At 33.0% G+C, this 26,042-nt stretch overlaps 4 protein-coding genes across 13 annotated transcripts; 3 read left to right on the top strand and 1 right to left on the bottom strand.

Annotated features, from left to right (window-relative positions):
* The first annotated feature begins 4,124 nt into the window (after positions 1 to 4,124).
* Positions 4,125 to 22,390, top strand: LOC131006768 (uncharacterized protein At4g17910-like). Of its 7 annotated transcripts, none has more exons than XM_057933900.1 (19): positions 4,125 to 4,260; positions 17,160 to 17,444; positions 17,671 to 17,737; positions 18,352 to 18,428; positions 18,537 to 18,600; positions 18,676 to 18,724; positions 18,856 to 18,971; positions 19,067 to 19,140; positions 19,290 to 19,365; positions 19,437 to 19,526; positions 19,671 to 19,744; positions 20,161 to 20,248; positions 20,417 to 20,543; positions 20,657 to 20,761; positions 20,918 to 21,047; positions 21,145 to 21,196; positions 21,310 to 21,354; positions 21,694 to 21,792; positions 21,890 to 22,390. In XM_057933900.1, exons 4-19 carry the CDS (start codon positions 18,391 to 18,393, stop codon positions 22,040 to 22,042), a joined length of 1,380 nt encoding a protein of 459 aa, XP_057789883.1. In that variant the 5' UTR covers positions 4,125 to 4,260; positions 17,160 to 17,444; positions 17,671 to 17,737; positions 18,352 to 18,390; the 3' UTR covers positions 22,043 to 22,390. The 7 variants fall into 7 exon arrangements, with proteins under 7 accessions (XP_057789883.1, XP_057789886.1, XP_057789880.1 ...); XM_057933903.1 differs by having other exon boundaries at positions 18,338 to 18,428; XM_057933897.1 differs by having other exon boundaries at positions 17,671 to 18,019.
* On the top strand, positions 5,145 to 6,602 carry LOC130987202 (protein FAR1-RELATED SEQUENCE 5-like). Its single transcript, XM_057910883.1, has 2 exons — positions 5,145 to 5,286; positions 5,686 to 6,602. The coding sequence occupies exons 1-2, from the start codon at positions 5,145 to 5,147 to the stop codon at positions 6,600 to 6,602; spliced, it is 1,059 nt and encodes a 352-aa protein (XP_057766866.1).
* Positions 6,599 to 7,786, top strand: LOC130987123 (protein FAR1-RELATED SEQUENCE 5-like). Its single transcript, XM_057910776.1, has one exon. The coding sequence runs from the start codon at positions 6,599 to 6,601 to the stop codon at positions 7,784 to 7,786; it is 1,188 nt and encodes a 395-aa protein (XP_057766759.1).
* On the bottom strand, positions 9,927 to 15,856 carry LOC131006770 (uncharacterized). Of its 4 annotated transcripts, XM_057933907.1 has the most exons (17): positions 15,771 to 15,856; positions 15,119 to 15,184; positions 14,909 to 14,959; positions 14,752 to 14,808; positions 14,567 to 14,650; positions 12,650 to 13,052; positions 12,483 to 12,563; positions 12,289 to 12,384; positions 12,163 to 12,218; positions 12,033 to 12,084; positions 11,775 to 11,930; positions 11,456 to 11,633; positions 11,180 to 11,378; positions 10,947 to 11,082; positions 10,640 to 10,777; positions 10,375 to 10,563; positions 9,927 to 10,286 (listed from the first exon to the last, which is right to left on the bottom strand). In XM_057933907.1, the coding sequence occupies exons 7-14, from the start codon at positions 12,484 to 12,486 to the stop codon at positions 10,969 to 10,971; spliced, it is 855 nt and encodes a 284-aa protein (XP_057789890.1). In that variant the 5' UTR covers positions 12,487 to 12,563; positions 12,650 to 13,052; positions 14,567 to 14,650; positions 14,752 to 14,808; positions 14,909 to 14,959; positions 15,119 to 15,184; positions 15,771 to 15,856; the 3' UTR covers positions 9,927 to 10,286; positions 10,375 to 10,563; positions 10,640 to 10,777; positions 10,947 to 10,968. The 4 variants fall into 4 exon arrangements, with proteins under 4 accessions (XP_057789890.1, XP_057789889.1, XP_057789887.1 ...); XM_057933906.1 differs by having other exon boundaries at positions 12,033 to 12,218; XM_057933904.1 differs by lacking the exons at positions 9,927 to 10,286; positions 10,375 to 10,563; positions 10,640 to 10,777; ... (10 more) ...; positions 15,119 to 15,184; positions 15,771 to 15,856 and adding an exon at positions 13,133 to 14,220.
* Positions 22,391 to 26,042: the final 3,652 nt, after the last annotated feature.

The raw sequence follows: 26,042 nt of genomic DNA, 5'->3' as shown, positions 1-26,042 counted from the left end.
ACGCTGAAAAGTTTTGCTCTATGTTGGAAATTTTGGTCCCCATGTTTGCCGAGTATGCCTCCATCCCGGTCACCTTCACCAACACTTGCTTCATCATCTCCTCTAGTGAATCCTTCTTCGGCTCATTGATGACTCCTCCACTAGACACAGAAAATCCCGGTGGAGGTTGCAAAGCATTGTTGGGATTGCTATAGGCTAGATTCTGTGTGGGCGCCCCCCTGACTGATATTGCTGCTGAAACTGCTGCCCTCTGTTGTACATTCCTGGCTGTACCTTCTGAGAGTATCCATAGTTTTGGCCATTGACAAAATTTACGTCTTCTATGCATATGGGATCTCTCACAGCTTGCTCCTGATTTCCGATGGTCAAAGCATTAATCTTAGTAGTCAGCTCTGCCAGCTGCGTAGCAATCGCTGCCTGCTGTGTAACCATCGTTGCCATAGGATCAGAGCTGGAAGCAGCTGCCACCCTTTTCAATTGTACTATCTCTGATGGCCATTGAAAACTCGTAGCAGCCATACTCTCAATGATGCTCCATGCCTCAGAACTGCCTTTCTGAAGCAGGGAACCTCCTGCAGCTGTGTCCAAATGCATTCTTGTACGCTCTCCACAAGCATTGTAGAACATGATAATGAGCGTGCCTTCAACAAATCCGTGGCTCGAACACTTTCTCAACTTCTCTTGATACCTCTCTCATGTATCTGCCAGCTTTTCTCCCTCAAACTGCTGGAACTGCACAATGTCCATCTTTAATTTCAGGGTCAGGCCAGGAGGATGGAACTTGCATAGGAAAGCTTGAGCTACATCTTCCCACGTAGTAGTTGCACTCAAATTCAATGTATGATACCACGACTTCGCTTTATCCCGCAGTGAGAAAGGGAAAAGACGAAGACGGATAATATCATCAGATACTCCATTCATCTTTACAGTGCTGGAAAGCTCCAGAAATTGCGCCAGATGCGCATTAGGATCCTCTATAGCGTGTCCTCCATACTGGTTCTGCTGGACCATCGTGATCAAACCAGTCTTCAGCTAAAAATTATTGGCATTAATACGGGGAGGTTCCTGATACTCATACTGAGGAACGAACATCTCTGCAATCGGAGGCTGATTCTGAGCTTCTTTAGCAGCTTGAGCGTCCAACAGCTGTTGCAGCTGCTCCTGTAGAGCACGAATCTGTTCATCAGTAGCCATCGTATGCAGTGCCTGAAAAAAAAGAGAATTAGAAAAATAAAAATAAAAAAAAAACAGTAAACGCCTGAAGTACTACTAAGTCCTATCGGAAATATTAAAGAAACTTCTAATCAGTCCCCGGCAACGGCGCCAAAAAGTTGATCGCTAATTTCTTAACAACAATAACTGCAACTAAACAGTGTAATCGTAGCACAGAAACAGCAAGTCGAGTATCGTATCCACAGCGACTGTAAAACGAAATTACTCTATCTATTTCCTAAACAGACACTCACAGTAGATAGGCAAAACAAATAGGAAGGTGAATCAAAAACTAAAGTTGACAAAATAAAATCTAAATAGCAGAGAAACAATGATAACTAAATCAAATAGAAAGAAAACTCTGACCCTAGGGATGTACTTTTACTAATTAACTACATGCATTTAATATATTGATTCAATTACCAATTTAATCCAACCCTGATGAGAGATCACAGAACTATTCACAAGTTTCTCTAACGAACACCTATGAAAGTAGATTAATTTACCCCCTTTCACATTCAAGATTCCAAGGAATAAATTAACTCCCAAGCGTACACAAAGAATAGCTCCCTATAGTTTCACCTATCCCATTCAAGTGTTAAGGCTACTACTATAACATGCATTCCAGAATCAGCTGAACAATTATCGCATTCAAGACTCAAACTGAACAGCTAGACATGCAAAATTATTGGCCAAATAATTCACAAGAAATTAAGCACCAGGAATCATGAATCACAAGTTGGAGGGCAAATTGATATCAATAAATCATACACACATAATTAATCAGCTATGTACAAACCCTAGGTTCAGATAAAAGAACTAGCCAAACATACTAAAATAAATCATAAACATAATTAAAAAGAACACAATTGAAAGAACTGAATTAAATAAAACTCTGAATAAAACAATTGTAGCGGCTTGAATCTTCAATCTTGTGGAAATCCAATCCAAGCTGTAAAAACTGGAAAGCAATAATAATCTAAAGCTATAAAACTGAGAAAATAAAGTTTAGGACTGAAAAGGAACCCTAGATAGGTCAAAAGAAGACCTATTTATAGTATTAGGGTAAAATACAGTGTTCGAAACCTAGAAGAACTCCAAAAATGCGGAAAAGTTGAAAAATCCGGGTAGCCGGCGACCCACCCGGCGACCCATCCGGCGGTCGCCGGCCCAAGCACAAAAATTCTTCATAACACGGCGATCGCCGCGTCTCTTCCAATGTTCCAGAAGTCCCGGCGACCTAGGCGGCGGTCGCCGGTCAGGTCGCCGGAAATCCTTCTTCGGGCCGTGGTCAACGGTGTTTGACCGCCGAGTTCTGACTGCTGCGCGCGATGTTTTTGTTTCAGCCATAACTTTCTCGTCCGAACTTGGATTTGCAATCCGTTTGCACTCACGAACTTCTATCGAGACACTCTACAACTTGTATTTCAGTATAGTTTTCCAAATTCAAACTCAATAAACCTGAAATTTCCTTCAAAGTTCGAGTAAGAATCGTGTTTCACAAGATAAAGCAAATTAAGCACAAAACAACCATCCAACACTCAATTTCCTATAAAAATGACATCATATGAATACTAAAAACCATGGAAACATGAGTGTTATCAGCAACGGGCGAAGCTCCGGGGAGTCCATTTTTTTCGGATTTGAAGTGCGGTTGTCGCCAGGGGCGTTACTGCTTCCATTGTAGATAACGCCGCCGCTCGTAGCAGCGGCGGCGGCGTGTGAATTGACCAAAGTGCCAAGGTACAGAAACTCTGAGCTGGTCTGCGAAGGTCTCTGAAGCTTGGGAATGTGATGGTTATCAGGAGGGCCGCGGAATGTGGTGGTGGTGCTGTCGAATCTCTGCGATTTAGCATGGTCGTGAGCGCACGATCTCTCCATAGAACGAGGGTTTACGAATCAAATTTATTAAAAGAGGGTTAAGTGAAAATTTAGCTCAAATGACGACCTATCATATTGATTAAAATGACTGTGTTTAGATTTGGGTCCGGAGAATCCACGTTGGATTTCCAATCGTCCACGTCATTATTTTTTCGTTGGAAATTTTCCGGAGTTGCTAAATCAGATCAAATTTATAGTGCAGCTATTTTCATGATACACTTTGAATTGCGGTACCCAGACCACAATTTGGGTATAATTTAGTAATTTACATGTCATTAACCCTAAAAATAATGCAACATGTGTGGAAATTATTGATCATGGGCTTGTATTGGGCCTTTTGAATGTCCTTTTTGTTTTTTCTTTTTTCTTTTTATTGATCCTGGCCTTTTCTGTCACAGCCCGACCTAAGCTAGTGAATAGTTAAGTCGGGAAAAAGTGTGACTGAAAACAAAATAAGAAAATGAAAAAGAAAATAGATCTCAATAAAGATCACTAACCTGCTTAAACAATAATTTACCAAAATATTTGGTAATCATAAGCAATCTTTTCTAAACTCAAAAGCAGACAACTCACAATAACATAACGACAATTCACTTTATAAAGCCACTCGAACCTTCATTATAATGAGGTTCCCAAGGTAAGATTGGATAGATAGACAAGAAATAAATAGAAAAGAATTCCTAGTTGAAACTTATATCTCTTAAAACTTTAGGGTTGCTTCCTCTAATCTAAGTAATCTACTTTTCTGAACTTAACTTATTAAAAGCATACTAACATATTATCTAAATCACAACTTAAACTACGATAATTATAACTCTGGTGTTAATCATAACTCTGCTCACACTAATTAAAATAATTCTACATGTCTAGGCCATTTAATAAATCAAGCCAATTATTAGCAAATAGCTAATAATCCTTTATACATATTTATAGGCTTAAATTAAAATAAACTCATCTCAATTAAATGAATTAAGGACCCAAACTAATAATTAAGTCCATAATCTAATTTATTATCAAAGTCCAACAACAATTTTATTTAAACTAAGCCCACAAAGATTAAATGGCCCAAGTAATTATCCAAGAATCAGTAAATTAAAACTAAACTACAACTCTTCTTTCTTAAAACAAGCAATCAGATTTCTCTCTCTTCTCTCTCTCCTCACACACGTTCTCCCTTATGTTGCATAGGTACGGAGGTGCGGATGCGGGGGCGATACGATACGAGTACGGGGATACGGATTTTTAAAAACAGCAGGTCTCCTGTGCGACGGTCGCACACCCGTGCAACGGGTCCGGCCCGACCCACGCCCGATTCAACTCGGAACCCTGACCCGGAGTTTAAATAGGTATTAGGGTTACTGTTCACATTTTTTCGTCCCCTTTCTCCTAAAATTCATCCGCCTCCTCTGAACACTCGTCCGCCTCCTTTCCGAGTGTTTCTGGAATCTCCGCCACTTTCAAGCCAAGGCGGCGCAACCAACGCCGTCGTTCTGCAACCTCCAGCACTCTCAAGCCAAGGCGAAGAAACCAACGCCGTCTTCATACAACATCGGCTGTCCGATTTTCTTCGCAATTTCAACATTCGCGCCGAATAAACGGCGGCGCGGAGATTTGCTGTTCTATTGAGCACGACCTCCGATTTCCGACCTCCAATTTTACCGATCTCGGACCTCAACGGTCGAGTTTTCTTCAATTCTCGCCGTCACCTCAATCGCCGACGATTTCAGCCCTCTCGACGGCAGCGCAAAGCATAGATTTCTTTGAAGTTTATTAAAGTTCCGAAACAGATTTCATAATTTAGGTAAAGATATTTTAATGTATACATTGTTTCACTGTAAAGATTACTTTTGTTTACAATAAATTATATTCTGTCTGAACAAATTATATTTTATCATAATTGAAGTTTTAGTAATATGTTATAGTTACAATGTTTACATTGTATCAATATAAAGTTTACTTTTGTATATAAAATATTGTACATTTACTGACTGTAAGATATTATGTTGTTATTGAAGATTTATTGTTTTGTTATTGTCTTTTCTTTTAGAAGAATGATGACTGATAATGCCGAGGAAACAAATGATGATACAAACACGGGGGGATCTAATTCACATACTCAAAATGATGATTCATCAAGTGTGAATGTGGAACAACGGAGTGAAAATACTTTACAAATCATGTCAAGTGCTCAAGGTAATTTACTAAAATCAATAACTATTCCACATGTTTGATTTACTTTGTTTGAACCATTTAAATTACAAAAGTAATAATTCGACTGAACAAAAGTAAATATGATTATATATAAAGTATAAGTTTCTGTCAATAATTGCTGTCAATAAGTTTCCTAGTTACATATATCATTATCAAGAGTATAAATTTGTGGGATAGATGTAATCAATTTCTTAAGGATCTTCTCCCTTTGGGATAGAAATTGATTACTTCTTAAGGATCTTCTCCCAATAATTTATGTGAATAAATTTTATGATTCATCAAGAGTATAATTTATGTTCAACAAATGTAATCATTCATACAGAGCAAAGTATATGTTTCTGTAAGCAACTTATGTTAATAAAAATTATGATATTTTTTTAGGTGATCTTGATAATATTTGTGGATCTTTGGTTGGTGAAAAAGACGAGGATATTGAAAAACTCATGAAGTTGTACTCAGAACATGCTAAAAAGGTTGGATTTAGTGTGAGAAAATCAACTACGAGATATAATAGTAATGGAATGTTAGTCTCTAGGGTTATGGTTTGTTCATGTCAAGGATTAAGAAAAAATGCTAGCAATGTGAATGAGGTTAGAAAGAAAACTGTACTTACAACAAGGACAGATTGCAAAGCTTTTTTGAGGATTAAACTGAGTACTAGTGATGAAGGTTTGTATGAGGTCAAAGAACATGTGTTGGAGCATAATCATCCACTGACTAGAGAAGAGTTAAGCTATATGCATCGTTCTAATAGAACAATTAGCGATGAAAATGCTGTCATTATTGAAGATATGTTATCATCTGGGATAGGAGCTACTGATGCTTATAGATATATGGCGCAAGAAGCAGGGGGTGAGGATATGATTGGCTATACAAAGAGAGATTGTATAAACTATGTGAATAGGCTGAAAATCTTAACAATAGAAGGAGGTGATGCTCAAACACTTTTGAACATTTTAGAAGATCAATCTGCTGAAAATGATGACTTCTTTTATAGAGTGCGATTAGATGAAGATGGTAAATTAAGTCATGTGTTTTGGAGGGACTCCATGATGAAGGATGACTTCACAATCTTTGGAGATGTTATGGTGTTTGATACTACCTATAGAACCAACAAATACAACCTAATTTGTGCGCCATTTGTTGGATTGAATAATTACAAGAAGAATGTAATGTTTGGCTGTGCATTTTTGTCAAATGAAAAGATTGAAACATTTGTGTGGTTGTTTGAGACTTTCAAGAAGAGCATGGGGGTCGAAGTCCTATATCATTGTTTACAGATCAGGACTTGGCAATGAGTAAAGCAATTGAGAAGGTGTTTCCACAGACAAGGCACAGATTGTGCATTTGGCATCTACATCAAAATGCACAATCTCATTTGGGAAAACTAAAAAGTGATAAGACTTTTTATGATGCATTTCAAAGATGTATAACTGGCTGCATTGATTCATATGATTTTGAGGAATGTTGGAAAGCAATGGTTGAAAATCATAACTTGCAAAACAACTCGTGGATTCAGAGATTATATGAGTTAAGAGAAAAGTGGTCTAATGCTTTCAACAAAGAATACTTCTCTACAGGAATTCTTTCATCTCAACGAAGTGAAAGCATTAACCATGCTTTAGGATTCAAAGCAAAAAAGACTACAAATTTGACTGAATTTTATGGACTCTTCAAGCAGACCATAGAACGTTGGAGATCCAATGAACTGAGTGATGAATTTCAGTGTATAAGAGGTCAACCAACGACGGCATTACCTATGACTAGAATTATAGAGCAAGCTTCCAAGGTATACACTCTTACAGTTTTTAAGGATTTTGAAAAGCAATTTATGAGATGTCTTGCTGGTAGTTTTTCTCTTCTAAGTGAAGAATATGATTTTAAGCTTTATCAAGTGAAAGATGGACAGCATACATACCAAGTCAGTTTTTATAATGTGATGAGTACTTTAGTGAGTTGCACTTGCAACTTGTTTGAAGAATGCGGGATGTTATGCAGTCATTGTTTGAGGATACTACTCACTCACTTAATAGACAAAATTCCAGACTGCTACATAAACAAGAGGTGGACAAAACTTGCAAAGCAAGCACTATGGGATAAAAATGTTGAGCAACAAAGTAAAAGTACTCAACCTTGGAGGCATCAATTTGTGAAAAACTGCTTGAATCTAGCTCTACAAGTCCAAGACAATGAGAATGCAAGAAGACTTGTTGAAGATGGGTTAGAATCTATAAGATTAGCAGCACTTCAAGAGATGAAGAATACAATATCAGAAACAAATGAAGCTCAAGATTTAGAGACATGCTCTGAATCTAGTATAAGTGTTAAAGATCCTAAAAAATCAGTGACAAAGGGGCGGAAGCAAAGGATCAAAGGACACTTGGAGAAAAATACAAAGAAGAAAAGAAAGAGTGTTGATGAATCAAACTTACAAAAACCAAATGAGTTTGGCTCAAAAACACCAAATCAGCATTTATTTTAGGTAAAAGTTTTGATATTTAATTATACATTCACTTTATGCAGGGTATATTTTGTTCTCTAAGTATATTTTTGTTCTAATATGCAGGGTATATTGGATATAACATTCTGGACAGGTATTAAAATTGTTGCTTTACAGTAAAAGTAATAATTGTTCTTAGGTAAAGTATCAGTTCGAATGATTTGATGTATAGTTTAATAAACGTTAATTTTATTCATTACAATATATATATATATATATATATATATATATATATATTTGTTGATTAACAATATATTGTCACTTTGTTTTTTAGGAACCTGAGTTTCAAGGGAGTTACATTTCAAGCAAGTGGAACTACTATTTCATTGATCATATTATTGTCTTGATTTCAAACAAGACCATCATTTATTGAAACTTTTGAAGTTTATTATTTATTATTGTTGAGACTTTGAAACACGCATACATTTCAAAATTATTTGTTGTGAATTAATGTATTACTATGCAAGTAATACAATTATTTTTATCTTACTTTTGATACAGGAATATGTACTGTAAGTTAGTTTAACATTTTGATTTCTTATGAACAATGTATACATTTGTTACTATAACTATTACATTTGAAAATACTAAACCCTAAACCCTGAATATTGAACCCTAACCGGATTATTTACATTTCTGAAGCCTAATATTTACTTTTCTTGACCAAGATGTATACTTTAATATAGATATTTGGCTATGTCAATATAAATATCACCTTTGATTAAATATTTTCTACAACCTAACCATTGACTACTGAACCCTAGGCCTAGAATACTAAACTCTAAACACTGAATACTAAACCCTAGATCGGGAATAATAAACCTAACCCATGAATACTGAACCCTAAACACTGAATACTAAACCCTAAACCCCGACTATTAAACCAAACCAGATTATTTACATTTGTGAAGCCTAATATTTACTTTTCATGCCCAAGATGTATACTTTATCATAGGTATTTGGCTTATGTTAATATAAATATTTCCTTTGATTAAATATTTTCTACAACCTAACTACTGACTACTAAACTCTAGACCTGGAATACTGAACCCTAAACACTGAATACTAAACCCTAAACCCCGAATATTGAACCCTAAGCAGATTATTTATATTTGTGAAGCCTAATATTTAGTTTTCTTGCTCAAGATGTATACTTTAATATAGGTATTTGGTTTATGTCAATATAAATATCTCCTTTCATTAAATATTTTCTACAACCTAACCATTGACTACTAAACCCTAGACCTAAAATACTGAACTCTAAACATTGAATACTAAACCTTAGACCGGGAATAATAAACTCTAACCTACGAATACTGAACCCTAAACACTGAATACTAAACCCTAAACCCTGAATATTAAACCCTAACCAGATTATTTACATTTGTCAAGCCTAATATGTACTTTTCTTGCCCAAGATGTATACTTACTCTAATATACGTATTTGTCTTATGTCAATATAATTATTTCCTTTGATTAAATATTTTCTACAACCTAACCACTGACTACTAAACTCTAGATCTGGAATACTGAACCCTAAACATTGAATATTAAACCCTAAACGTCGAATACTGAACCGTATTAATTACTTTTTTTGCCCAAAATGTGTAATTAATTACTCTAATATAGGTATTTGGCTTATGTCAATATAAATACGTTCTTTAATTAAATATATTCTACAATTTAACCACTGAATACTAAACCCGAGACGTAGAATATTTACTTTTGTAAGGCCTAACATTTACTTCTAGCCACATAAGTATACTTACGTTAATATATATATATATATATTTTGTGTATGTTAATATAGGTATTTTGTTTAAAGATTCAAACACTTAATTGATTGAGTTCAGATTTGTAATTAAATAATTATTTTCAATTAGTATATGAAGAGGTATTTAATATACGTATTTAATAATCAAACAGTATTACTTTTTCTAGAAGTAATGTTTACTTTTATCAAATATGAATTACTTTTGCAAATATTTTTTGAACAAATATTAAAGCGATAACTAAAAGTGTTACTTTTTTTAGAACAAACATTTACTTTTTCTGAACAAAAGTATTACTTGAACAAATATTAAAGCAAAAACTAAAAGTGGTACTAATCATCACAGCTGCATATTAAAAAATATTTCATAAGAACCGCAATTTAGTACCAATTCATACCAACATCTAGTTAACCAAATCAACATATGAACACCAAATTCTGCAGATAAATATGCAAAATGATACCTAATCACATAAAATCAATACTACGAATCCATACTCACATCAGACTCTACAGATTCATATTCAGACTCCCAAGTTGTACAGATTAATATTTACCAAAACACAAAAAACAATATTCAGAATCCCAAGTTTCAGAACTCCAAGTTTCATAATCACTTTTTCCTTTTTGCAAATTTGAAAATCTCACTAAGAATCTCATGAGAATGATTCTTGAACAATATTCTGCCCTTAGTTTTCTTCTTTGAGGTCCCTTGAAACAAAAAAACTATATAAGTATTCTTGTGACAGATTGGGTCTTTAAATAGCGCAGCAAACATGAAAGATATATAAATATTTACCTGTAAAAGATTAGGAGATATATATGGATACCCATTGAAGAATTCCATATGATGCATAAGGAAGACACCACAATCGATGTTTGTCTTCGCACTTTTCCAATCAAAAGGTACATCTTCAATTGGAAAATTTTCCATATCCAGAGCTTTGGGATGTTCCATATCTAACAGGAATATAGAGAATTGATTTTTCTGCATAAAAGATGCAATCTGTAAGTAATAAGAATGATAAATTAACATAACATAAAATATGATTAAAATGACATACCACAATATCCAACAGCTTCCAAACATCAGAATCTTCTTCACAATTGCCAAGAATATTGTCGAGGTACTGAATTTTCCGAAGTTCAAAATTAACGACAACCGCTATGAAGTGGTTATTGACACAGATTGGGATAAAAAACTGTAAAAACAAAGAGAAAATTATATATTAGTAACAAAAAATTCCAAATTTAAATACTACAAAAAACTTATACTTTTCTTCATAGTATGATTTACTTAAAGTGAACAGAAAGATTACTTTACATTTAAATAATTATATAATAAATCCAAACTGAAATAAATTTTCTTACGAATTGAATATTCTTCAAGTCATTAAGCTGAAGCATATATTTGCTTCATTGAAAAATGCCAACAACTTCTTGCATTGTATCCCATTCTATCAATAACGGCAGGATCAGTGGCACGCAACATACCTTGAAGGTAAGACTGAAAATAAAAAAATATCGATGAGTGAAGAAAATAAAAGATAAGTTAATTTACGAAATCATAAAATACTAATAAAGAGATTAAATTTGGAACATACTGAATGTTGAGTGTTGAAATAGAATTTCCGAGTCAAATATGAATTCTGTGCATTATGATACTGAACAGACTTGTTCAAGATCAAAGCCCAAGCATCAATGACAATAGTGTCAATGAATACACCCTCATTCAATGACCTAATGCCATTGAAGTCCACAACAAACCTCCAACAGTGAAGATCATGTTTGAATACGTTGCTCCTGCAAATTATGAATACATATGAAAAAACTAAATTAATGCTAACATCTGCAGAAAATAATACTAAGAAATTACATACGTGTTCATAAGTCGATGCTCATGAAAGCAAAAATCAGCAATGTCTTTCTGTCGCCTAGACATGTCCTTCCAATACTTTGCATTGTTCATTATGATTCTACTCTTGAATGATGGTTTTTCAATGATCCAATCAGAATCAGAGTTCCATTTCATAGGATCAATAATGGCGACATTCTCAACTACAAGCACAAAATAAACAAGGAAAATTACTTTTCTTAAAGGCAATGATTACTTCTATTGTATGTAAATATTATACTAGGCAATTAACTATTATAAAAACTGATAATAAATTAATTCAATGCTGCAGAAAAATTTCATACCTGCATTGACCTTATCAAACCTGTAATGAACTGTCACATCTTCAGAGATTTGAACTCCAGGACTTTTAAATTGATCCTCACTGCACTTTTCAATGCTTTTCACTTTTTCTTTATTCTTTGGATCTTCAACTTCAATCTGCTTCTCAAGACAATCCCCTGAAAAAAATGTTCAATAATATTTACTCTACAGCACAACAAGTAATACATTTCTTGATATAAATATTTACTCTAATATACTAATAAGTACTTCAGCCACACCTTTCTCCTTTTCGGCTTCATCATCTCCCAATGAAGATGTTTGACTCCAAAGCTTAAAAGAAGGAATCTCATAAATTTCCTTCATTGGCCTCTCAAGCTTTTGCAGTATCTTGTCAACATTGATATTTACCTCAGCATCTTGCTTTCCAATAACTTCCACATTTTCAATCCCACTATCATGCTCATCTGCATTTGCAAATAAATAAAATTATCAATTATAAACATATAATTAAAATTAAATACTATTTTAACTTACTCATCCTATCAGATAGACCAAGATAAATAGGGGAACCATCCAAACTGCTGTCAACTTGCAAATTTTTCTTCTCTTCCTCCACATTTTGCTTGCCTTCTACATTTAAAAATCAATAAAATAAGAAGTTAGTTATACAAATAATGTTAAACTAATTTATAAAGACAAAATTAAAAAGAAATAATATTTACACTTACTCATGATATCAGTCGATAGAATGACAGTATCACAAACATGCAAATTCTCTAATCCTTCTCCAACTTGTTCCTGCTCCTCTCCTGTAATAAAAATTAAAATGATAAATTCAAATAATAATAAAGTAAATAATAAAGATTAATCAAAATAAACATTAATTTAAACTTACTTGGTTGTGATCATGAAGGAATTTCATTAAATCTTGGATAGTCATTCTTTAAGATTTTCTCCTTGTTCACTGCCGTAAAATTGGAAACAATATCTTCGACTTCCCTAAGAACTTCATCAGTCCAGAAGTCCATACTAAACATATCAAATTCAGATGGAGCTTGAGATGGAGGTGGAGGTGGAGGTGGAGATGGAGATGGTGCATTCTCTGGTTCTCCAGTTTCATGACTAGATGGTTCAGGTGCAATCTCTGGTGCATTTGCTTTAGGACAAGATGGTTCAGGTGCAATCTCTGCTTCAACAGTTTTAGGACTACTCTTTTTGATTTCTTGAACTCTATCAATGTGTTTAGCTACTATCACATTGAAGTCCCTTTTCAAAATCAAAAATGATTTTTGCAAATCCTACAAAAAATAACAAAGTAAGATATATGAATGAGAATAACAAAATTAAAAATTTGAATTGTTATAAAAATACAACTTACATTTTTTGAAATAGCATCAATGCACATGTCAGATTTTTCGCCTTCAGGAAGAATGTAAGTGATCAATTGACGGCTCCCTGAAACATCTTCATCACGTGGACGTACCTCTGCTTCATTTCTTCTGTCACTCTCTGTCTGTTGGTCATTTCTATTCCTAGCCTGCCTATCTTGGTCATTCCTATTCCGGCATTCCCTATCTTGCTCATTTTCCCCCACATGAGCAGCAGCTTCTTCATCATTTTGTTCACTTATAGGGAATACGCCTACAACCCACTCTCCTCTTCCAAAAACTGTCTCCCCTAGAGATTCTTCCTTAAATCTAGTATTGAACTTCTCAGAAGTCCAATGCCTTATAAGTGGCAAGGTAAATGGCAGACGTTTACCTTGCCACTTGAAATGGTGACAGTACAGCAGAGGAAGAATAAGCAAACATCCATTAAGCACATTGTAATGACCTCTTTTATATGATTCCAATGCTTTGCATAGCTTTTTCAGAACAAACAAACACCAATCGAACTTATGAATATCTCTAACATCCTTAAGTGTTCTAAGAAGATTTAGTTCCAGGGTTGTATTGGAGGTAGGAGCCAGGCAAGTAGAAAGAGCATAGAGAATGAAAAGTATAACAAAATCTTCACCACCATTGTTAAATCTAACATCATTCGCATTAGTGATAAGACGAAACACTGATTTGTGGGTAGGAACAGCCCCCAAACCCAACCTATTCTTGAATTCTTCAACAAACTGAAACCCAACAGTGTCATTCCTATCATAGGATAAAACATCACACCCTTCTTCCCTAGGTCTAGGTAATAAAAACAAATCTTCTACATCAGCAGCTGTCAGAACCAAATTGTGTCCATTTTCAAAACTTAAGACACGAGAACAAGGATTAAACTTTTCTATAAACCACATTATGTTTTTCCAACCAACATACTTCCACTCTTTCATATACAGCAAACCACCAAAACCTACATTTCTAATACTTTGTTTTTGGCCATCATTCAACAATGAAATCAAGTTACACAACTTGACAGGTTTACATTTTACTATAAACCTACATAAAAACAAACAATACCATATTTATATTTACTTTCATTACATAAAACTTATGTTTACATTTTAAACGAATAAGTATTATATTACAAATTGAAATACCAGAAACAATCTTAGTTATTCAAGTAATACAATTCAAATTAAATACCAGAATAAGATATACATTTGTGATAAATAATATTTACAACTATGAATTATAACTATTGCATTTGTTTCATATAATGTATACCAAATTTAAATAGAAGATATCACAAATATATAGTAATTATAATATACATTCATCAATAGTAATATTTACAATTATAAATTATAACTATTACATATGTTTGACATAAGTAAAACTTTTAATATAACACTAGATATATATAAAAAGAATACCTTTGACGTTTTACAACAACTTTCACTTCTTTCTTTGACTTTATTAGTACATCTTCATCTTTCTTGCTTCGTTGCACTATCACACTAAATATATTATGAAATAAGAAATATCAGCAAATTTATTATGAAATAAGCCTATAAATAATTAATACATAATACATTGATTAAAAAATGAAATTAAATACCTTTATCCATCAGCAACTTTTGGATCAGATTTCTTTGTTTTTCTCTTCTTCACTATTCTACATATTTTAAATATAAAAAGCAATGCATTAATATTTACTTTAATACAGAATAAGTAATACATTTGTGATAGAAAATCTATACTTATTATTGTATTACCTTTCTGCTTCACTAGTTTCAGCAGATGATCGAGTTGTCCTTTTCGACATCCTAAAAATCAAATTAAAAATAGAATTATTAAAAATTTTGGAAATAAAATGTAAAGCATAAATTAAATGTGCAATACAGTATTACTAAATTTTATACAAATTAAGTAATATAGTATATTATATCAATCTTATGTTTACTTTAACTAAAAATAAGTATTACCTTTGCTGCTCACCGGCTTCGGCAGACGAAGTTTTTATCGTTTTCACAGGTTTCTTCTTTTTCATACTAAAAGTAAGTAGTGTCAGAAAAATATGTTTACTTATCATAATATAGGCATATACTTTTGCTGAGCAGAAGTAATACATTTAGCAAGTAATCATTCAGAAGTTTGCAAATTAAAACAATGAAATGTACGTGGCGTTGTTAAGTCCAGACCCAGCTCACCAAGTAGGTGATCTATCGGGCACGAGGAATGTTTCCAGCCAATATACCATTTCAAAGAATTCATTCATAAGTAATACATTTATGGGAAGACATACATACTTTATTTAACCAGAAAATATACTTTTAAAAGTAAGTAGTGTCAGAAAAACATGTTTACTTATCATAATATAGACATATACTTTTGCTGAGCAGAAGTAATACAGTTAGCAAGTAATGATTCAGAAGTTTGCAAATTAGAACAATGAAAGGTACGTGGCGTTGTTAAGTCCAGACCCAGCTCACCTAGTAGGTGATCTATCGAGCACGAGGAATGTTTCCAGCCAATATACCATTTCAAAGAATTCATTCATAAGTAATACATTTTAAGGGAAGACATACATACTTTATTCAACCAGAAAGTATACTTTTAATTTTATACTTGTATTACCTTTCCTGCTCACCAGCTTCGGCAGAAGATGTTGTTATCCCCTTCACATGTTTCTTCTTTGTCATTCTAAAAATAAGTAGTGGCAGAAAACATAAATACTTATCATAATATAGGCAATTACTTTTGCTAAGCATAAGTAATACATTTAGCAAGTAATCATGCACAAGTAATATTCAAATGTACATATATAATGAAGTATACATTTACTTACATGAATAATTATTTTTTTCAGTGTAACAGTTACATTTTTCGCACAAAAATATCTAAACAATAACAACAGATCTAAACAATACAAGATCTAGAAAACTACAGATCTAAACAACACCATAACTAATGAACAACAGATCTAAGAAAACACAAACACATCACATATAACAACAACACAAGTATTTCGTTAAAAAAAAAAAGCGAAGAAAACAGCAGTAGTTTAAATATAGACGAAAACCCTAATAACTTGAAGCTGAGGTTCCAAATCAACGACGACCACAATAACAGACTGTGAAATCCGAAGAATCACTTCACAAAATAAACAGAAAACAACATCAAAACGAAGAAAAAACGCAAAAGAGGAAGGGGGAAAAAAAGCAAAAACCCACATGCCTCGTACACCACAAAATCGGTTCAGAATCAGTAACAAGAACCGATGAACACAAGATTGCTCCGTAAATCAGTGCGTATAAACGAGAAGAACACCGAAAATAAGTCGAAAATGAAGAGGAATCGAAAGAGAGAGAAAAGAGTCGGGGGCGGAATGAACAAAGAGAGAGAAGAGAGAAAACCCTAACCCAAGAGAGAGAAACGCAGGCCGAAAATGAGGGGAAATTAAAAAAAAACTCTTTTATACTTTTGAAAACCGGGTCGGGGCGGGTCTCTAAACGGGGCGGGCAAACCCATCGCACACGCGTGCGACGATCGCATAGAATAATTTGCGTTTTAAAAATTATAGGGTGTGATTCGGCAAGGATACATCTAATTATTAAAATTTTATTATATATAATGCTTATAAAATATATACAATTTAAATTTTCTTAAATTAATTATATGTAATTTACATTTTATTTTACCCAAAAGTTAAGTATTTTCAATTATATAAGTTAATTGAGCAACAATATAACGATTCAAATATTATTAGTCCAATATATCCAATATATAAGTCATAATTGAAAATAAAATTATCAAAATAACCTTGTGTACACAAGGCCTTTCGTGCACGAGATACGTGAATTTCGCCTATAGAATTTGTGAATCCGGTTTATTTTTATAAATTATTTTAAAAGATACGCCACGTAGCGAATCGGGTGCGAATCCGACGAAAATTCGAGAGAATCGCACCCTAAAAGAATCCGATTCCACATACATACTAATTTTTGAAGAATCCGTCCATCATAGGTTCTCCCTCTCTCTGCGTTTTCTCACTCTGCGTCTTATTTTTCTCTCTCTCTCTCTTTCGGCGAGTGTCGCCGGTCCTCCCTGCCTCCGGCGCGGCGAGGCCGGCCCTCTCCTTTCCCCCTTTCCTTTCTTTCCATTTCTCTTTTCCCTAAGTCTCAATCCCCAAATTATAAAATCAAAATCCTAGGGTTTCTACCTCTCTTCATCCCCTCTGGAATTCGTCTCTCCGGCGAAGCCTACCGCCCCGCCGTCGTCTCTGTCACGCCGCCGCCTCCTCTGTTTCAGGTAAGTCCCTGTCTCTCTCTCTACTTCTGTCTCTGCTCTCTCCCTCGAGCTCCCTCTTTCTCTGCCCTCTCTTGTTCGCGGTCGCCGCTTCCAGTCGGGCCTCTGCCGCGGTGGTTCGCGGCTACTGCTGTTGCCATCACTTCCGTGTTTTATCTCCTCCTCTCTTTTATTACAGTTCTATTTTAAAACTTAATACTAACTAATCCCAACTATTTCCCTATTTCAGGAATTACTCCGGCGTGGAAGCTCGTCTACCGATACTGCAGCTCAAGTTTCTACCTTTTTCTTGTCCTGTAAATTTATTCTCTTTTGCTGATTTACTGAGAAATTGATATTTTGATGGGGAAAAGCATACTGTTTTGTAGAAGAAATTAGAGTTAGGGACTGTTGCAACTATGCTTGTATCTACTTGGTGTAGCTATTATTCATCACTATTATTCTTAGTTGCTGCTCTAATATACTGAATTTGGAACTGCAATAAGAGATACTACCTGTGAATTGGACCTGCTGTGCTGCGGAAGATTGCTGTAACAGATGATGGCAGAGTTGAGAAAATTTGGTTGGATTGGCTCATGGTATTATACTGAATTTATAGGCGGTTTAACACCAGCTGACTAAAAAGTGGTGTGCTACGTGTTGGCTGGAGAATTACTCAGGATTAACAAACTTAATAATCCATTTATACTTATAAAGCTGACTAATCTATCTGCTCTTTAATAAAAGAGCCATTCTTACACTATTCTCTGGCCATATAATAAATATTGATCTTGTTTTAAAACCGAATGCATAAATATATATATATATATATATATATATATATATACCGTAGTGAAAATGCTGGGTTTTACATTTTCTATGAGGTTAAATCTCAAGCCCAAAACCATTTTACGTAGCTTTTCTTCTGTAGAAATTCTCAAAGCATTTCGAAGCCAGTCAAGCTTCATCCATGGAGTCCTTCAATCCCAACAGACACCTCAAAGAACAGTGAGCACAATCGAAGACTTGATCTTTACTTTCACTGATTTTCAAATTGCTGTGCTACTTTGAATTTTTTTATGAAATTTATCGTGAAAAAAATATTACTTGTTACAGATTCGTGAGCAACTTAACGGGATCTTCCAAGCTCGAAATTTTCATTATGGTCACAAATCTTTCAGTGAGTATTATTTATACAGTTTTTTCAATTTTATTGTTTGCGTTGTCAGCTCATAATTGTTTTCGTGTTCTTCAGATTTTGGTTCTTATTAGACGTTGCATCGGATTCAACTGGATGAGTAATGGTAATTACATTGTTGTGGACTCTACTGATAGTTTTTCCATGATCGAAGTTGTGAATTCTCTTTGTTGTTTTGTTCATTTCGCATGATGATTTTATTTTTATTTTTTCTGTCATTTTTTGGGTTAAAATCAGGTTATCCTAAGAAAGATGATAACGTTGCTGGTGGTGGCAAGAGTTTCAAAGCTTGTGTTGTAGTATTGCTTATTGATTTTCTCTGCATTGCTGTGCCTTATATTTTATATCTGACTGTAAGTATTCTAAATCTACAAAAGAACTCTTTAATACTGGGTACAATGGAATTCTTTTGGTGGTTGTAGTTAACGGAGTGACTCACTGATGACAGGTTCTGGCAGAATGGACTTATTGGAGCACAATCTTGGTGCTTTTGCTGCTGTTTTGCCTGAAAACATTTGATAGGTAAACTTGTGACATTTGAAGATTTTTAATAGGCCCTTTCTTATATTAATGATAATATTTAAGATTCTTGAGAAATTTAGTTGGTCTAATTGTGCTTAATGGATTTTGTATTTCATATGCTTTTGGAATTAATTTAATCTTTAGAACAGAAACGGACCTTCATTCTTGCAGGAAGGTGGTGTAGACTCTATTAGGGAAAATATCACATCTTACAGGGTCTCAACGGTACACTGTCAAACTTTTGTTAGTCAAATATCAGTTGTAGTTACTGTTGTAACAAGGATGATTTAGTGCAGATGCTTGTTACATGCTTCTCTATTTTGGCTGTTGATTTCAAGATATTTCCCAGAAGATATGCAAAAACAGAGACATATGGGACTAGTTTGGTGAGAACTATGTGCTTACTTTGGCATAAGTCCTCGTTAAGTGTGTTTGCTTATATCATCATCTGCAATATTTGTCACTTTTCTGTCCAACTTAGAGCTTCTATTAGTTCAGGGATAAACTTTGATTTTGTATTGGCATGCTAGATGGATCTTGGGGTTGGCTCATTTGTAGTAGCAAATGCCTTGGTTTCACGACAGGCGCGTGGCATCACAAATATGTAAGTGGCTGAAGTGCTTTTCTCCGCATGTGCTCTTTCTCCTTTTTATGATTTGTAGTGGACTTGGGACCCTTGGTTAGTTATGCTATATATATATATATATATATATATATATAGCATAACTAACCAAGGGTCCCAAGTCCTATATATATATTTATATATTGATTGTTTTCTATATCCTTACCAGCAATGACTTGGTTCTGATCCCAATTAGTTTAGTTACTTAACATTGCAGTTAGTTATTGACAATTTTATTATTGGGTGTTCATGGATGTTTTGTTTTGTATTAGTATTCAATGGCTGTTGAATTAGTTTTTAGTTGCCAGTTTCTGGAACATTGTTGTTTCAACATCTCTTGTATGAATATTATGATTGATTAGGTACTCTTAATTTCTTGTTCGTCCGTGCCAATCTAGGACACTGAGTAATGGTCTTCGTTCAACCAGTCCATTGATTATTTTGGGGTTTGCTCGACTTGTCTCTACATCAAGTGTGAATTACCAGGTACAATAATATGAGATTTTCAACTGATTTACCCTTCTGCTTTCAACGATCATCCTCTGAATTATTCATTTCCTCTTTTGGCACCTTATTTTCTTCATCCTGTACCCCTAAAACAATTGTGTTTGCATGTTTTCCTTCAATTTAGCTTGTGTCTGTTTCTCCCTATAGATTCATGTTGGTGAATATGGTGTCCACTGGAACTTCTTTTTCACTCTAGCCGCTGTGGCTATCCTCACATTAATTATTAACGTTCATCCAAGATACTGTGGCGTTCTAGGTTCATTCATCCTAATTGGTACTACACAATTCCAATGTCCTTTCTGTTCTAGCAGAGGTCCTTAACTATGAAAGCTGTATAAATCATGTAATTTGTTCGGGTAACATGTGTGGACTCATATGTGATATCAGGTTATCAAGCTTTACTATTGTGTGGGCTGAATAAATATCTTCTTTCTGAAGAAAGGAAAACTGACATCTTTAGCCAAAACAAGGAAGGGATATTTAGCATATTTGGTAAGGATCTCTCTGTAGTTTGGGTATTCTTCATTAAGTATCTTTTCTATTTCTTCTTTATACATTTCTCTTAGGACATATTGTGGACATAAACAGTATTTTTCCTTAAAAGAAATGCTATTTTATCAATATGCCATTGGTTTTTCTTGGTTTCAGGATATTGGGGTATGTATCTTATTGGTGTCAGAATTGGAAGCTACGTCTTCTTTGGAGACAATGCCGATGCTATGTCAAAAACCAATAAATCTGCAAGAACTAGGGCTTGTGCTCTTTGCATGTTTTTCTGGTAAGAGGGCTGTGTTTTGTTCCCAACATTTGCTTCTTTTATTATTTAATCAAACAATTTACCAGGTCGTTTGATTTCCTTCTTCGTCTTGTTACAGGTCACTAACTTTGCTTCTAGACTGGTATGTTGAAGCAACATCTCGCCGAATGGTAATGCCACTCTGAAATGTCACACTCCTATACTTGTAATTTAACTAACGGTTGTCATTGTATACCACTGTCTTTAAAGGATAGAAGATAATGATTTTGAGATTTCCGTGCAGTGCAACATGGCATATGTTTCTCTTATCTTGGCTTCCAACCTTCAGGTAACTTTGTCGTATTTGATTCACAAAAAAAGATGATCCAGTTATATTATGTATATCGTGCACAAATTCATATATTAATTTCCTTGTATTGTGTACTGGTGTTACTAAATTTATTTCAATAACGATTAACGAAGACTGTGTTCTTTTCTGTATAATTTTGCAAGTTTAGAACAAACACTACTCACTCACAAATAGAGAAATCTCCCATTTCTAGAACCTCATATTTGTGAATTCTCAACCAAACTCCCTCTCAATCCATCTCTTCTGGAACTCTTATACTTTCCCTATGTGTTGTTTGCTGCTACCAATCAAGCAAATAACCACATATCACTTCCCCAGGTGTTAGCCATTGTGATGCCGTTCGACTGTGTTCCGGGATGTAAGAGTTCAGCCATGGAAGAAGCTTTTAGTCGAAATATGCTGGCATCGTTTCTTCTGGTTAGAGATAACACCCATCCTTGCTCATGATTTGCATACATATAATGTTTTGGGTCTCGGTAGAGACACTAACACCCGCCTTCTCAAATGTGTGCAGGCTAATGTTCTTACAGGAGTGGTTAACTTGTCTGTTGACACTCTGTCTGTATCCTCGATCGCAGCTCTAGCTATCTTGTTTGTGTATGCCTTCTTTTTATGTTTTGTTGTCGGAATTGCAGATTTTCTTGGCATGAGGTTGAAGTTTTGGTAGTCTCAAAACTCATGCCGTTTGCTTGGTTTCCAAACTTGTTCCAACAATGATTTTAAACTCTCTCTCTCTCTTGTGGAAGTTTGGTTCAATATACGGATTATGTGGTTAGCGGTTATAAATTTTAGTTCCAGCATTTGATCGAAGTGATGGGGATTGAATCTGAGATCTCGTTCTGGAAGGGAATATTCCAAAATCCTCACCATAGTTTCAATGAAATATAATTGTAATTTATTCCTTGGCTTTAATTAAGGAAAATACCAACCAGGGCATGTAAATTTAGAAAGATACGTATTTATGAATGTAAAATATAATTATGCGAATAAATGGGTCCACCTAAATTTATTTGAATGTTTCTTCGATATTATCTTAACGGTAATCAGTTACATCCACAACCAACTAAATGCATCAACCAAAACAATCGAGTTTAACTATATAAAAAGAGTAGTGATTTTAAGACACCTAGGTTTTAACCAGTTTTTATGTGGTTTTTTAAACTATAGTAGTTCATTTTCTTATTATCAAATCGACATCAATACTATATTATGATACATTGTCTTCAAGTATATGTTATATAGTTTCCCGAGCGATATCCCATCGTATGATTCACAATTTCTTTTTTCTAAGTTCACTAATTTATTTCAATTAATTAATTAATCTTTATTTCGTATTATTATATCAAGTTTACTGCATTATTATAATACATTTAAACCAAATATATGTTATTTATTCTTTCGAACGATGTCTCATCGTATGATTCATTTTGTTTAAGTGAAATTTTAAATTACACAACATAATTCCATTGAGTTATATATTTATTCATTTATAATATATTCTATGCAATTCTATGTTTTTAGGGTAAAACTTATTCAATTGTTTTGACAACATATACATTACTTCATTTATAATATATTCAAGACAATTTTTATTTTTCGTAAAACAACTTCAATTGTTTCTACAATGTAAATATTCCTTCATTTATATAATATTTAATTTTATAATTTTGATAATTTATATTGCCCACATACATATTCCTTCATTTATAATATATTTAATATTGTATATGTCTTCATTTACTTGGCCAACATATATATTCTTTCATTTTTAATAAAATTTTCTTCATTACATATATATCTTATACAATTCAAGTTATTTCATTTTTTTAAGAATTCACTAATTAATTCAACTTTATTTCATTGAGAATAATTATTTCGACTTCGTTAATCACACAATAGTGGTTTATTTAGTTATTGTCATATCGATTACAATACTTTAGTATAATATATTCAAATAAATTATATGTTACATAGTTTTCCAAGCAGAATCACATCATATGATTCATTTTTTTAATTTTTTTTATCAACTTCACTAATTTATTTGAATTAATAAATTGAACTTGATGAACGTTGAGTATAAATATTTCTTATAATTATATCGCGTTTAATACGAAAATATAATACATTGTCTTCATGTATATGTCATATAGGTATTGACTTCACTAATTTAATTCAATCAATTAGTTCAACTTTATTTCATTGAGTATAATTATTTCGACATCATTATTTACACTATAGTAGTTCATTATCTTATTATCAAATCAACATCAATACTATATTACAATGCATTGTCTTCAATTATATGTTATATACTTTTCCGACCAATATCCTAATGTATTCACAATTTCTTTTTTTCAAGTTCACTAATTTATTTCAATTAATTAATTAAACTTTATTTCTTATTATTATATCACGTTTACTGCATTATTATAATATATTTAATTCAAATATATGTTATTTATTTTTTCAAACGATGTCCCTTCGTATGATTCAGTTTATTATTATTTCTAACGGTTGACTAATGTGGTTGCCACTACCGGACAAGGTGGCAAAGTATCATTCACATAATATTGAGATCTCAAGTTCAAATCCCTCAACTACATTTTTCTTGTTATTTCTGTTTTTTTTTTTAAAATCATCTTCGATTTTTTTTAAATATTCGAAAAAAAATATATAAATGAAACACATTTTTCTTGTTATTTCGGTTCTTTGTGTTTTAAATCATTTTCGAAATGTTTTTTTAAAATATTCAAAAAATATATATAAATGAAAACAAATTTAGGATTATTTTAGGAGAATCTCTAAATAAGTGGAAACAAATCAAATTAACATAAAATTCGAAAAATAAATTAAATGTGGAAATAAATGTAGGATTATTTTAGGAGAGTCCCTAAATTAGTGGAATCAAATTTGGGATTATTATTTGGAGAAATGAAAATCTCTAAATTAGTGGAATCAAATCTAGGATTATTTTAGGATAATCTCTAAATTAGTGGAAACAAATAAAAATAACATAATTTTCGAAAAAAATTAAAAAATAAATATTAATTTCAAAAAAAAAATATCAATTTCGAAATAAAAATTTAATTTCAAAAAATAAATAATAAAATCTTGAAACGAATAAATATTAATTTCGAAAAAAATATCAATTTCGAAAAAAAAAATTAATTTTGAAAAATAAATAATAAAATCTTGAAACGAATAAATAAAAAAAAATCAGCAATTAAAACTCATATAAAATTTGAATTATTATATGATTTATAAAATTTTAGAAAATAAAAAACAGAAGCTCCGCCTCATGTGCAGATTGATGATAAATAAACAATTTTTTTTTTTACTAAAATGAGTTATTTAAGTTAATGTTGTTTAATTCATATATCATTGAAATCGCGAGATTTAAAAAATATTAGCCTTGAGAATAAAAATAATTAATGCTTGTTTATTAAGATGGGTTGGAATTTTAGAATATCGCCTCCATCTTTTAAAAGTGAAGAAATTATTATAATAAAAATAAAAATATTCAATTATGCATCTTATCAATTATACAAAATAAACACCTCTTATATAAATTTCTTTTATTCTTATTTATATATATTTGAGATTGTTAAATAGTGTCTGCTTGCTAACTCTTAAAAATTTGAAGAGACACTCTCCTCTGCAATCGGTTGCACCGTGCAACTGATTTCTGAATAACACTATTTCAACATACAAATGACACTTAAAGATCTTTAAGTGTCATTCGTATATTGAAGTAGTGTCATTTTGGAAACCAGTTGCACGGTGCAATCGGTTGCACAGGACTATTTGTGAAATTTGAGAAGTCTTAAGATTAGGATAGTTAACTTGTGGGATCGTGTAATACTTTAGATTAATGTTTATCTATAAATTGGGCAAAGGACCTTTGACTAAAGATAATAGATTTTTTTATTTTTTATTTATCGAGGATGAAAAATATCTATATGCAATGACCGGATTAGGCGGCGTAAGAACTAAAAAGAAATTTGTAATTCATTTATCAGAATTTGTCACAAATATAGACCGTAAAATTCACTATGTATCGAGTCTTGATTTTTCAATTTGAAATACTGGTCACGAGTTATGTGGCTGTTACTTGTAAAATATATATTCGAAGCAATCACACACAAACTTATGTTATTACGAGTAAATAATGGAGTAGTACTGTTTTCTTTTTCTTTTCTTTTTTTTTTTCCTTTTTGAGAAGAGTAGTAGTGTTTTCTTGAGATAACGTGTAAATAATACAATGGTTTAATATTGTATCTGAAGTTTGCCAAATATAACACAAATTCATACAGTCCATATATGCAATGGAAAAATATATAATTAAATTTATATATTCGTTTTTCCGCAATAATTCCACTTGCTTTTTTCCTAAGTAAAACTGAACGATGCAATTAGCGAAAATATACACATTTAACTTTGTACTGAAAATGCTTATTCCCAAAACGAAGAACCCGAAAATTGTGAAGGATTTCAGGCCCATTAGTCTTTGCAACACGACATATAAACTGGTGGCTAAAGTTCTGGCTAATAGGCTTCGCACCATTCTACCACTGATCATTGACGACTCTCAAAGCGCATTTATTCCCTGTAGGCTTATTTCTAACAATATTATCTTGGGTTATGAGTGCATGCACTGGATTAGGGGA

Source organism: Salvia miltiorrhiza, chromosome 1 (assembly GCF_028751815.1).
Source record: "Salvia miltiorrhiza cultivar Shanhuang (shh) chromosome 1, IMPLAD_Smil_shh, whole genome shotgun sequence".
Lineage (NCBI taxonomy): Eukaryota > Viridiplantae > Streptophyta > Magnoliopsida > Lamiales > Lamiaceae > Salvia > Salvia miltiorrhiza.
Note: the sequence above shows the minus strand (reverse complement) of the source record. Positions and strands in the feature narration are given on the sequence as shown.